Source organism: Giraffa tippelskirchi, chromosome 2, assembly GCF_054371585.1.
Source record: "Giraffa tippelskirchi isolate mGirTip1 chromosome 2, T2T-mGirTip1v1.2.pri, whole genome shotgun sequence".
In the NCBI taxonomy this organism is placed as follows: Eukaryota; Metazoa; Chordata; class Mammalia; order Artiodactyla; family Giraffidae; genus Giraffa; species Giraffa tippelskirchi.
The window spans coordinates 148,527,501-148,541,178 of NC_137276.1; the positions used below are offsets into that span (position 1 = coordinate 148,527,501).

A 13,678-nucleotide genomic window follows, 5' to 3' on the forward strand; every position below is an offset into this window, starting at 1 on the left:
ACAGTCCTGGACATTGTAAGGCACCGATAAATGGTAGCTAACATTATTGTATTGCAATATTTCCTTGCATGTTACATGTTACTATTCCATCTGGCTGTTCCTAGACCTTGGGTTAGAGTTTTCTCTTTCTAGACTCTCTTCCTCTATAGACTGAATGGTCCTGGAGAGCAAGATTTGTATTTTATTTTCATTGTAACTCCAGTGCCTAGTATGGTGTCTGCCATCTGTCAAAAACTTGATACCCATGGGTTGTATAAGTAAACATATAAATCCATACCAGTTCCACAAAGTTGAGCTCCCCAACTGCTATTTAATCTAAGCACAAATAAGTGTGTCCTGGCCAGTTTCCTACATAGACATCAACTTTTCTACTGCTTTGCCCGCGGTTTTCATGTCATCTGTAGAATGGCCTTGTATCAAGGCAGCAAACACAGCTATTGCCTTACTTAAGTCTAAGGATGCTGTCTCTGAGCCTCGGAGAGCTTGGCCTCTCTGCTCAGCATCTGCACTGATGAGGTCAGACCCATCAGCCTTTTTCTTGAGGGATGAGGTTTTTGATGAGGCCTCCAACTTCTTGGCTTTGGTTTGGGTTTGAGAGACGGGTTCACTCAAGTCAAGGAGATCTAAGCCTGTAGTCAATACTGTAAGAGAGAGAAGACATTAAGATAAGCTCACTCATTGCTCTGAAATTCTTTTTTAAAAATAAGCTTCAGTTGGGAGAGGAAGGATTTTGTGTTTGCAGTATAGGTTAGAAGCACCAAATTAAGTTAGCTCACCATTGATTTATCAAGACAGTTTGCATTTAGACTGGGAAGCTTGCTGCATGTTCTCCTTTATTTAGCATGGTAGAAATCTGCAGAATAAGACCAGTCGCACTAGTGATGAAGGTTTGAATGGAATTAAAATGATAAAATTGAATCTGAGTTCAGATACTATTTACTTGATTGCTTTGCTTTATTTATAAAGAGGTATATTTTAGAGTGAAGTTTTTTCCCAGCGTAGAGTCAATGTATCATATTCAGAGAGATGCTTGCAAAACAGTGATGAAGATTTGGTAAAGTTTCTAAATGTCTTTGTGTTTTAATTTCAAACTACTAAAGTATCTAGGGTATAAATGAATGTTGTTAATCATCTTTTATTTAATTAAGCAGTTTAATCAGAAACGTCCTGATGTTTGGGCTGACACTAGAGAGGTATTTTATAGTCCATAGTTGATGAATAGGTACACATGTTAATACCTTTGCTGCTTAATATGCAAATTTAAATTTCAATGTAACAAACCATAAAATGGTTACACTTTTACTTCCCAGCAGGTTGATTACATTGTGTTAAATACTCTAATGAAGGCAGAAATAATAATTTATTCAAATGCAAACTAGGCAAATGAGAATTAAAAAGGCAAGCTATGTAACTTTTCATTTTTTCTCTTAAGTGCAAGTAACTGCTGTTTGTCTAGCTCATTGTGAGAAATGGAAAATTCCTATTAGAAAAGGTTCCTCCAGCTCTACTTCTCTTTTAGCCCCAGCATCCCAGAGACTGGCTTCTGAACTGGCCTGATGGCTTCCTGACCTGGGATCTCTTTACTGGCTAGCTTAGAAAAACCACCAAAGTGCCAGGGACACTTCTTATGCTAACTCTTTCCAGCACTGTCTACAACAACCTCTGCACAGCTCCTTCTTCTCCTCTTTGATCTCTTGGCTTTTCCTCTTGGTAGGAAATGGATCTTTGTTGACATCTCAACACTCTTCCATCTATTTCCCCCTTGCATTCAGTGCAGGGTCAGGGATTAATTTAGTTCACAACCAGGATTTCTTTAGTACTGAAGTGTTCTCATGAGCTAGCCATCCTATGGGATCCTTAGGATAGGATGTAAAACTTTCTATAATCTTGCTTTCTGATTTCAAGTATAAATCACAATGGTTGGGTGTTAATGGTGAAGTGGAAAGACCTGACTCTGCCACTGCCTAGCTGTGTGACTTAGAGTAAGTTATTGACATCTCTGAGTTTCAATGTCCTCACTTAAAAAATGCAGAATTAAGTTTCTGCATTAGATATGATATGAAGATTAAATTATCTAATTTATAAATCAAGTGTGTAAAGTGCCCAGCATACTGCAGGTATTTAATAAATATTATTTCCATTCTTTGGTGGCCCATTTGTGATGCTTTTCTTTCCTTTTCCTTTATCTCCTGTTTCCCCCACTCCCCTCTGTTTTAGGCAAGAATCATATCCATACACTGACAGAAACAGGAAAACACCCCTGGGAATAAAATGGCAGATGAGACAGGCTAGTGGCTCTACAGAAGATGCTATGAAGTAAATTTATCATAAAATGGCCTGAAAGTGTCATCTCATGTGAGCTTATCTTGTCCCAGTCTTCCTGAGATACGAGTCACTTTCCAGAGTAAGATGCTCTGAGCCATGGAGGAGTGTTCTGACTGGCTCGGTGTCTGAAAGTTAAGCACGGCAAGCAGCCAGGGTAGGCTCGGATGCCACACATTTCATATCTTTTGAATGTTTAAATAGAAAATTCTAGGCCACTGTTAATGTTGGCGAGGATTCTAGGCCCACTGTGATTTCCTTATAACAGAAGGAAGGAAGTGATTAACAGTCTCTGAAATGCCATATATGCCTTTTTACTAATTGCACAAACAAGAATTAGTCACTTTCTCCTACACTTCTTTTAGAAGAAAATTATATAGGACTTGTCTGCTTGCAGATAGGAAGTACATTTGTTACAGAATAATAACTGATGAGTATTAATTTAACTCTATATCTGTTTCTCACCATTCAGAATAAATGAATTACTCAAAGACTGAATTGCGAATTCAAACTTGGCTCAGTAAGGTTCTTTTCCCCTCCAAGCTGTCCTCAGCACTTCCTGTGTTTGTTCTGAGGTCTCTGTTTCTTTGTTCTTTTCCCAGCAAATGTGAAACAACTGCTAGGCACACACAAAAGGCCTTATTTGTTCCTCAGTTGATGAAGGGGGTGCCTTGGAGGTTGAATGGCAAGCTTGAAGCTGAGAGAGTCCCTGAGGAACACAATTTCAAAACCATAGAAGGATGTGTGCAGCCTTTCACTTTCTGAAGAAAGACAAATCTCATTTTAGCATGTGAGTATGTGAGTATGTGTGTGTATGTGTGTGGTGTGCACTTTAGTTACGACAAAAATAAAGGGTGTCAGATGTCATTGTTCCATATGGGCTTCACAGATAGCATACCTTGGCGTGGAAGGGGGTGTCTGCTCTACTGATTTTCTCAATCTGATTTTAAAGATTCTCTTAGGCACATGAAGGTTTGTGTTCCAGAATTTGTGTTTAAATTAAAATAACCACCTGATATATAGTGAAAGTGAAATTGTGTGTGAGAGAGAGAGGCAGGAGAGAGAGAGTGAGAGATGGGGAGAGAGAATGATGGACAGAGAGTGAGAGATAGGGGAGAGAGAGAGAGAGAGTGCGAGAGATGGGGGGGGAGAGAAAGAGGGAGAGAGTGAGAGACAGGCAGAGAGAGTGAGAGATAGAAGGAGAGAGAGGGGAGAGAGGGAGAGAGATGGAGACTAAGAGATGGTGGCGGTGGGGGAGTGGAGAGAGAAGGAAACAAAAAGTGACTTGAAGATGCTATGCTGTTGGCTTTGGAGATGGAATATGGGGCCACAGGCCAAGGAATTCGAGGTACCATCTAGAAGCTGGAAAAGGCAAGGGAATGAATTCTCCTTTAGAGCCTCCAGAAAGAATAGAGGCCTCCTGATACCTTGATTTTAGTATAGCTGATGTCCAGAATTACAGGATAATAAATTCGTATTGTTTTAAGCCACTGAATTTGTAGCAATTTGTTACAGCAACAATAGGAAACTAATACAGCTGGTAGATCATTGTCCATACAGGATTCAAACACAGTTCCATCATCCCCAAGCCCATGCTCTTCACTACTCTCTAGACTTTATGTGAACTTGGAGGCAATGTGCTGACTCCATTGATGTGGCTTTGATTAGTTTTTATTTAGCTACCAATTATTTGCCAGTTTGGGTAGTCTGAGGGCATAAATAGTTGGCAATCTCAAAAACTTTTTTGTTGGATAACTTAATGCCATTGGGTGGAATTTCCTGAAGTTAGAAGACGTAATATATTATAAAGTTTTGTTTCCATCTATCTCAAGGACACTTGATTGAAAATCACAACCTATTGAACTGGAAGGCTCCCGCAGGGCATTGAAGATGTTTATGAATACAAGATTACTTGGGCCCTGGGAGGTGAGGCTGCTTAGAACAGTTTGGGCAAAATAGCACCTATTATGAAGCACTGATTTGATACTTTAATGGGAAGTCCAAGGGTATTAACACCACTACTGTATAATGAGCCTAGATTTTTAGTGACTTTCTCTAAAGGATAAACCTACAGGGAGTGGTCAGAGAGGACAGACTGTGGACAGCCTTGATTGGGGCAGTCACAGAATGTGCCACAAGGAGCTGAAGGGTTTTCTGTTCTGATCTGTAAGTTACTCTGGCATTTTAGAAAACATGGGGTTACTTAATATAATGCTGACAAAGCAAACTCCTTTAGGAAGGATTTTGCTAGTGATGTCAAATAGATAAACTGGACTTAAATAATCAACCAATTTGCTTTTTTATTGGAATACATAATTAAAGCTGCTGCTGCTGCTGCTGCTGCTGCTGCTAAGTCGCTTCAGTCGTGTCCGAGTCTGTGCGACCCCATAGAAAACTACTTCCCAAATTTCTAAGTTCTGTAAAGAGGCATGCCATTGGGTTCATGGCTATTTGGGCTTTATATAAGTGTATTTGGGAGACTTCCCTGGTAGTCCAGTGGTTAAGACTCTGTGCTCCTAATGCAAGGGGTGTGGGGAGCTAGATCCTGCATGCTGCAAATAAGACCCAGTGCAGCCAAATTAAATAAATAGTTTAAAGAAGTGTATTTGGAAAAATTACACTAATTTTGCAATTAAGATATTTAATTAGGTGGCTGTGATGGCATTGTGAACTTTGTTAAGGGTATTTTCTCCTGTATATATAGTGATCTACTCTTTGATAGATATACAGGTCCCTTACCAAGGAGTAATATTAGTTTTTAAACTGTGAAAAATATTTCTTCTATAGTAACTGTCCATATAATAGCTCAAGATTATAGATAATTTTTTCAGGCTATGTAGACTGATAAATGCAAACAAAGGACCCCCTGTTCTTCTTGCTCTTTGCAAAAGAGCTTTTCCTGTACTTTGACATATATCAGATTTTTTGGGAGATTATAGGATAAGAAATTATTTGCAAGTTTTATAGTAATTCCTTGTCCTAGAATATAATTATTATCTTAAAAATATCTGTTTTATAGTCACTTTCAGAGCATTTGATATATGCATCAGTGTATAATATGTATTTATTTGCCATCTAAAAATCAAGAATATTAGTAATCATGGCCTATCTACCATTTACCAGCTGAGCCACAAGGGAAGCCCCCAAGTTGGCTTAAAACTTAACATTCAGAAAACTAAGATCATGGCATCTGGTCCCATCACTTCATGGCAAATAGATGGGGAAACAATGGAACAGAGACTTTATTTTCTTGGACTCCAAAATCACTGCAGATGGTGACTGCCACCGTGAAATTAAAAGATGCTTGCTCCTTGGTAGAAAAGCTATGACCAACCTAGACAGCATATTAAAAAGCAGAGACATTACTTTACCAACAAAGGTCCATATAGTCAAAGCTATGGTTTTTCCAGTAGTCATGTATGGATGTGGGAGTTGGATTATAAAGAAAGCTGAGCCCCAAAGAATTGATGCTTTTGAACTGTGGTGTTGGAGAAAACTCTTGAGAGTCCCTTGGACTGCAAGGAGATCCAACCAGTCAATCCTACAGGAAATCAGGCCTGAATATTCATTGGAAGGACTGATGCTGAAGCTGAAACTCCAATACTTTGGCCACCTGATGCGAAGAACTGACTCATTTTAAAAGACTCTGATGCTAGGAAAGATTGAAGGTGGGAGGAGAAGGGGATGACAGAGGATGAGATGGTTGGATGGCATCACCGATGCAATGGACATGAGTTTGAGTAGGCTCCAGGAGCTAGTGATGGACAGGGAAGCCTGGTGTGCTGCAGTCCATGGGGTCACAGAGAGTCAGACATGACTGAGCGACTGAACTGAACTGAACTGAACCTATCATTTAAGGATATAGTTTGAGAGGGTCAAGGAATTAGCTGTCTATCTAGATTACAAATGAGTAAAAGACAATTTAGGAAGTTACTGGCTCCCAAATGGAATGGAAAATGTCCTTATTTGATCAACTTGAAGTTATCATCATTGGATGACAGAAGTTAATCCTAATATAAAAACAATCAGAAAGTAAAATCAAAAATGAAATACATAGGAACAAAATTATTATTTATCACTTTCATGAGGTAGAAGATTGATATGTCCTTTTAGGGTCAGAGAGAAAAAAACCTGTCATTTGACTGACCTTTAGAAGAGGTAATTCTTATATTGTTTACTCTGTGTTATTTTATATAAGAACTATATTCCTTATATATTTAAGGAGTTGTCAAGATGGCGGTACACTGGATTTATTTTTTCACTGGAAGAAAATGCCAAGTATAAAACCTCTCATCTTAATACAATTCTTCTTAATACAGTTCTTCAAATTTCTATTTGATTGACTTAGTACAACTTGCAGCAGGTTTCCCCCATATTTTACTCCAAGATTGTTTACTATCCATTCGTTAAATGTAAATATATACATAATGTTTGGGATGTGATAGACAATGTTCACTATCTGTCCTGATTTTGAAATGTAATTTCATACTATTCTATAAAATGATGATGTTCCATTTAAAATGACTATTTATTAAAAATTTGGACAGAAAATGATAATTGTACCTTTTTCCCAGAAACTTTAGCTATAAAATTATCATACCACATTAGAATTCTTTCCAAGGTGTTTGTATGCTAAAACTTTTCCTTTTTAAAAAATGTATAATAATGTGAATTGTGTTGCATATTGAGATATAAACTGTGGGTTTGTAATAATTTAAAAAAGAACTCTAATCCTTAGGGACTGACAAAAATATAGGGTTTCTGCCTTGACATGTATTTTTAAGATTAAAAAACATACTCTCAAATGAGAGTCTTCCTTAAGAATAAAAATCTGTGTGACCCATATGCACTGAGTGCTAAGGCTGAGAAATGAAAAACCTACAGTCTCAACATACATTTCTGAACCTCTTACTTTGGAGGGTATTATAGATTGAATTGTGTCCCCCCACAACTCATATGTTGAAGTTTTCACCCCCAGTACCTCAGAATGCAACTTTATTTGGAAAGAAGGCCATTGGAGGTATAATTAGTTGAGTCAGATTGGAGGAGGCTGGGTCCCTAATAAAGAGAGGGCTTCCCTGATAGCTCAGCTGGTAAACAATCTGCCTGCAATGCCAGAGACCCTGGTTTAATTCCTGGGTTGGGAAGATCTGCTGGAGAAGGCAACGGCTACCCACTCCAGTATTCTGGCCTGGAGAATTCCATGGACTGTAAAGTCCATAGGGTTGCAAAGAGTTGGACATGACTGAGTGACTTTCACTAATAAAGAGAGGAAATTTGGACACAGAGACCTGACATGCATACTGTGGGGACATGCACACATGTCATGTGAAGATTAGAATTATGCTGCCACAAGCTGAAGAGCTACCAGAAGCCAGGAGAGAGGCCTACAGCAGATCCTTCCCAAGTACCTTTAGAGGGAGCATGGTCTTGCTGACACTTCCACTAGAATTGTGAGACAACAAATCTCTGTTGTTTAATCCAGTTATTTTGTGGTATTTTGTCATTGCAGTCCTAGAAAACTGATACTATTGGTACTGGGGTCGCAAGAAGTTACACATGCTTTTGATTTTTTTCCTCCAGTATCTCACAGGTCTCTCTGTTATATGTCAGAAAAATCAAGGTGAAAGGCAGCTTTTGAGTTGGAAATGATGTTGCTCTCTGGTGAGTCCTTTCTTTGCGACTTAGCTCTTTCATCATGGGGAGATGCAGAGGGTACTGGAATCAAGATCTGAGAATTATGCTTTGTAGCTTTTTCCTAGAACAGCAGGAATTTCTCAGTGTATCCATTCTCATGGATTTTATTGCAATTAGAAACACAGGCTCCTCTGTATTTTCTGGGAGCTAGCTCAGTTTTGGGGCGGTGAGCTCCAGTTTAATAGATAAGGAGGATTAGGCTGGTCTGATATGATCTGAACTTGTCCTGCCTAAAATGTACCAAGTACAATTTTATTTGCTTGACTACTCAAAGTCATAGTTGAACTTAGAAAATGATTGCTTTGGTGTGATATAAAGAAAGTTACTGCATTTGTAAAGGGAAGTGTTGGTGTACTGTTTTCACCCGATATCTCACAGTGATGGTAACATCTGTTAGAGCTTACATGGTGTTAGCACTTGCATAGTTTGCTTCATTTAATCTTTCCAAGTAACCTATGAGATATAGATCTTACTATTATTAGACAGATGAGGAAACAGACTTAGTTATGCAACTTGCCCAAGGACAGAGAGCTGCTAAGTGGCAGAGCTCGGGTGGAAATCACGAAGTTTAACTCCAGAGACTGTAGGCTACACTCCTACATAAAGTTCCGCTGTCTTGTTTTAGTTACTCTTATTGTTGTAATTTTTAGCATTTCTTAAAAACCACAATTTCCTTCATCTGTGATTTTTCCTCACTTACTTAAAAGTATAATAAAACTATGCCAGGAAGCAGCCAGCTGAGGACATGACGGAGAAATGAAACTTTAAACAAGACAGTCTGGAATTATCCTCTCCTTTCCCCGTTAAATTCTCTCCCGCAATCCAACATAACCTTTCTTCTTTGATTCTGGACGTCATTCTTTCATCCTTATTTGAACAACATGTCTTTGAATGTGAATGATGATTGAATGAAATCAATGCAGAAAGGTTGCCACTGAACCAGAAGGTGAAAAGCAGTTTTTGAGTCAAATTTGTTGTGGCCTCAAAGTCAGCAGAACTTAGGTGACTTAGTTTTCGCATCAGTGAGAATTGTTGAGTGCAGAGGATGCTGGAGAAGGTGGGATTGATACACTGGTATCCTGTGTTCACTCATTGGATGACTACTCATTAGTGCCTATACAGATAGTTCAGTTTGAATACATTTAATTCCAGAACAATGTTCAAATAAATTCGTGTAAGAAGGTTAATTCTTGGTTACTTCTTACAAGTAACCCATTTATATGACAACAAATGAAATTGTCTCAATAATATACCAGGTCTCTAGGACATTTTAATTGTCATTTCAATCCACTTGAAAGGGCTGCCTATATTTTTATTTTACTAGACTTTCTCATACAAAATATTTCCATCCAGAACTTGAAAAAACCTTACTCTGAAAGAAAAACTTTTGTTTTAAAGATTTCCTATATGATGTGACTTGAGATGCAACAATGTAAATATGAAAATTGGCACTGAAAAATGATTCATTGCTAACAGTGGCACTCTAATGTTCAGCAAAATTGGTTGGATAATATCCATTGGAGTTTCTTATATAAACAAAAGTGATTAACTGGCTTAAGTTGAAATAAAGTTTCATTTGGTTGCAAACATTATTCTCCACTTAAAATGTATTGTGGAAAGAAATGTGCATTTTTCCACTGTGAAAATTAACTACTTGAGGATAAGTTAAAAGTGAAAGAATTACCGGCTGTGTTGGACGTTACTGGCCTTGCTATTGCCTCCGATTTGGTTTCACAGAGAAAGTCATCGATGGAGGGACTCAGGAGGGGTCTGCTTTCTTGCTGTTCATTCACCAGCTGAGAACAAATGAACACAGATGTCAAAGGGCTTTGTCAAAGTCCAGAATCAGATGAATTAAAATGCAGCCTTGCAACAAAATAGGAATAGCAAGCCTACCAAAAAATCAATCAATAAATAATGGGTAGGGGCAAGAAAGGAAAACAAAATCAAGGAATGGGGAATAAGCCTTTTAGCACTGTCATATTTTTGATGCAGCCAACTTTAATTTTTAAAGCTCAAACTTTTTTTTAGAATGGTTTTAGAATTATTCTCTAATTTCACTATGTAGAATATGACACCTATGGAATCATAGTTCCTGAGGGCCAGTCTCACTTTTCACTTGGCCAAAAAGCTCTTACTGAGACCTGGAACAGTAGCTTCAGACCTTGAGGTGACACATTGTGGTTAGGACTGGTCCGTCAGTGCTGTAAGAGTGCGCACACACACGCACAGAGATCTGCGTGTATGGAATAAATGCTCTTTTTCTCCCTCTCTTAAAAAGCTCAAATCACTAAAGGTACACAACCTCCCTTACATTTCCTTGGAATTCTTTTATGCAAATATTTTGAGAGAGTAGAAAATATTGCTATGTTAACTTGATATATATATATCAAATATATATATATTTGTGAAAATCTGGATGTAAAGTAGATTTCTGTCAATTCAATTCAATTGGCTTATTCTCTAATTTAAGAAATCTTTCAGTTTGGTATTTATTAGGTCTCATTATGAGTGGCAGCCAACTATTTACTTCCAATTATTCTGCACTTCTTTGAATCCAGACATTCTTAAGTTCTGTTTCTATGGTTAAGGGAAAAATTACATGTAAGATACATAAGTGGTTAGCCCCTAAATGAACTGTCCTAGTTTTCTGGGAGTTTCTATCTTGGCCTTTCTGAAAATGGGCATAGCCATCTAGTTTTCTACTTGTTATAAGAAAAAGATGTGCCAAAAAATCTCTAGATTTTTGAAATCCTTATTTGCAAGGCTGTATTTTAGGAGACACATAAAATAACAAATGTACTGTTTTGAAGTATTGCCAAATCAAAATATGTTCGATGACTCACTTTCACTTCATTATTTCTCTGGCAGTGTTAGTGGTATTATAGCTTAGAGCTTATGGACAATGACAAGAGACTTAAATAATGGTAAATATGGGAAGAAAAATGCAATTCTATCATTGGTGAAGGAGGAATATGGAAACATTTAGTGATTATTTGGGGACTGAAAACCAAGAGGCACCTTTAGTAATTTTACACATTCATGCTATTAGCATAGATAAATCTCAGATCTTCACTACAGTCTAAATTTTGACATAGTGTTGGCAATTTAATTTTCATACATATTAATTTGTACATTTTATCCAGAGCTAAGCATTAAGAATGCTCATTTTCTTTTGGTGTTAAAGTTACAAAGATAGAAAAATTTTTAATTATTAAAAGTTTTAATATTACTGTGTATGTGATGGGTTAGTCACTTAGTCACGTCCAACTCTTTTGCAACCCCATGGACTTTAGCCCATCAGGCTCCCTTGTCCATTGGATTCTCCAGGGAAGAATACTAGTGTGGCTTGCCATTTCCTTCTCCAGGGGATGTGTATAAAGACTTACAGATTTCTGTCAATTATGTGAGGTATGTGTTGGTAGTAACCTTTCTGGGGAATGGTCCTTTAATCCATGAACAAAACTCCTGAGCTTCTTTGCATTTTGTCTTCTGAATTTGAACATTCTAAGATATCACCCATCCTATTTAAATGAAATTTTTTTTAATGTTGAGGGACTATGGGTCTTTCATGTTTCTAGGATAAAATATATTAGAATTTTTGTAAATGCCATGGTTTATGCCAGCTCTTCTGAAAGTGTGATTAGTTTTCCAGGATCTGTTTTTCATTTATAAGTAGTTCATGTAAAACCTGTGTTAACACAATTTCTTAAAGAACCATATATTAATGTATATTTCTTGGTAGAATTTGCCCTTTTAACTGTATGTACTTAGTGTAATGAACCCATCTAGTAGGATATCACCATAGTGATGTGGTTCTGATGTGGCAACAATGCCTACCTCCAGGCTGCGTCATTCTCATGGCTGTCAAGTGACAGCTGGGTTCTGCTGTGCTATAAACATCATGGAAGATGAAGGTCACCATCAAATATGACCCCATGCTATACTCATAGAATTTATTGTAACAGGCTTACATTTATTATGTTGTGCATTCTGATCACTAGGTCTTATGCTGCTAAATCGTTTCAGTTGTGTCTGACTCTGTGTGACCCCATAGACGGCAGCCCACCAGGCTCCGTCCCTGGGATTCTCCAGGCAAGAATAGTGGAGTGGGTTGCCATTTCCTTCTCCAATGCATGAAAGTGAAAAGTGAAAGTGAAGTTGCTCAGTCGTTTCCAACTCTTAGCAACCCCATGGACTGCAGCCTACCAGGCTCTTCCGCCCATGGGATTTTCCAGGCAAGAGTACTGGAGTGGGGTGCCATTGCCTTCTCCAGGTTAAAGTGAAAAAGTGCAAGAACTCAATACAACTTTGACTTTAAAATATGTATAAATATGTATTGTGATGTCATAACTCTCTTTGTTAGCCATTATTTCTCTGAAGAAGTCTGATTTTGTTGATAGATAACTAAGAAAATTTATTCTCTTAGTCATGGTTTTGAGAAATATCAATTATTATGTAAAGATACATATGGTTTGTATTTGCACAAAACCCTCCTTATACTTTTTCTTTACTTTGGATACAGTTAAATTCCTTTGTAAATAAAGGGACTATTTCCAAATCACAGCTTTGTGAGTAGATGTGTGGAATAGACCTAGGTTATCTATAGTTTCAGAAGACCAGGGTATTAGATTTCTGTAGATACTTTTAGTTGTAAACACTGAAAAATTACAGTCTAAATTTGATAAAAGTATTCTAGAAAGTAAGACCTTTCTACATAAATATCTAAATGGAAAAATGAAGGAAAGGACAATTAATCAAAAGACCTATACTTTTAGGCATTTGCTTTATCAGAGGTAATAGTATTTTATTTATTTATTGAATCTCTCTTCTTACTCAAACTTCAGGCTTATTTTCTAGAAAAAGTACTTCTAGCACTCAGATTTTTTTCAGCATAGGAAGAACACCAAAGAGAATGTTGTTCAGAGAGACCCTAGACAGCCCAAGACTAAGGTGTGGCTTTTCCTTATAAGGTCTTTTTCATACCTACTGTCTTATTTGTGACCATACTTCACCCCTGGACTGGAGTTGTTACATCTGTCCCATTCTCATAATTGAGCTCTTCCTGTGACTTCCTTCCATAGATACATATCAAAGAGGAAACCTCACATGACTTTCTGAGTCTGCTTTTCAAGCTAGAGCACAGTTTAGCTGTCAGGAAATGCTGAGCTTGGAGTAAGGGATTGAGGCAGGGCTCAGGGGTGAAGAGGATGAAGGGCCCAATTTCAGATCGCATGGAAAGGTAATTTGGGAGCTGAAAGTTTTTTGGTTCTGACTGAGATATGGAAGATGAAACAGGAGATATCATGAAAAACACCTTTTCTTATAAGCTCTGAGGTCAGAGGCTATGTCTCTCATATTTATATCCTTCACAACTTTGAATAGAATGTCTTCATATAAAAGGGGCTCAATCAATGGCTACCAAATGGGACAGTGACTTTACAGAAACTGAAGATATAAAAATCTCTCTAAAAAAGTCCGAATCTGAACTGTATCTTCAGTTGGATGAATTTAAAAATCATTATTTTATCCATATTTAGCCCCGTTTTATTTTTATTTGTATAGATAAGAATGATTTTTCACATGCCCCTCTCCTGATTTTCCAAAAAAAATTTATGGTTTTCCTGTGGTGACTTGAAAATAAGTTAACCTTTTAGGT

The 13,678-nt window shown here is 37.6% G+C and overlaps 1 protein-coding gene across 14 annotated transcripts in view; it reads right to left on the reverse strand.

Moving 5' to 3' along the window:
* PEX5L (peroxisomal biogenesis factor 5 like) overlaps positions 1–13,678 on the reverse strand; it is an 817,344-nt gene that overhangs the window by 108,870 nt on the left and 694,796 nt on the right. For 13 of the 14 annotated variants that reach the window (XM_081571067.1, XM_081571063.1, XM_081571058.1 and 10 more), the window contains 2 exons: positions 9,704–9,815; positions 447–641 (listed from right to left, as the gene is read on the reverse strand). Coding sequence is in view for 13 of the 14 variants with exons in the window: in XM_081571063.1 (XP_081427189.1) it covers positions 447–641; positions 9,704–9,815 (307 nt within the window). In the remaining variant the exon portion in view is untranslated. The remainder of the gene's footprint in view (positions 1–446; positions 642–9,703; positions 9,816–13,678) is intronic. The other variant, XM_081571068.1, reaches the window with a different exon arrangement.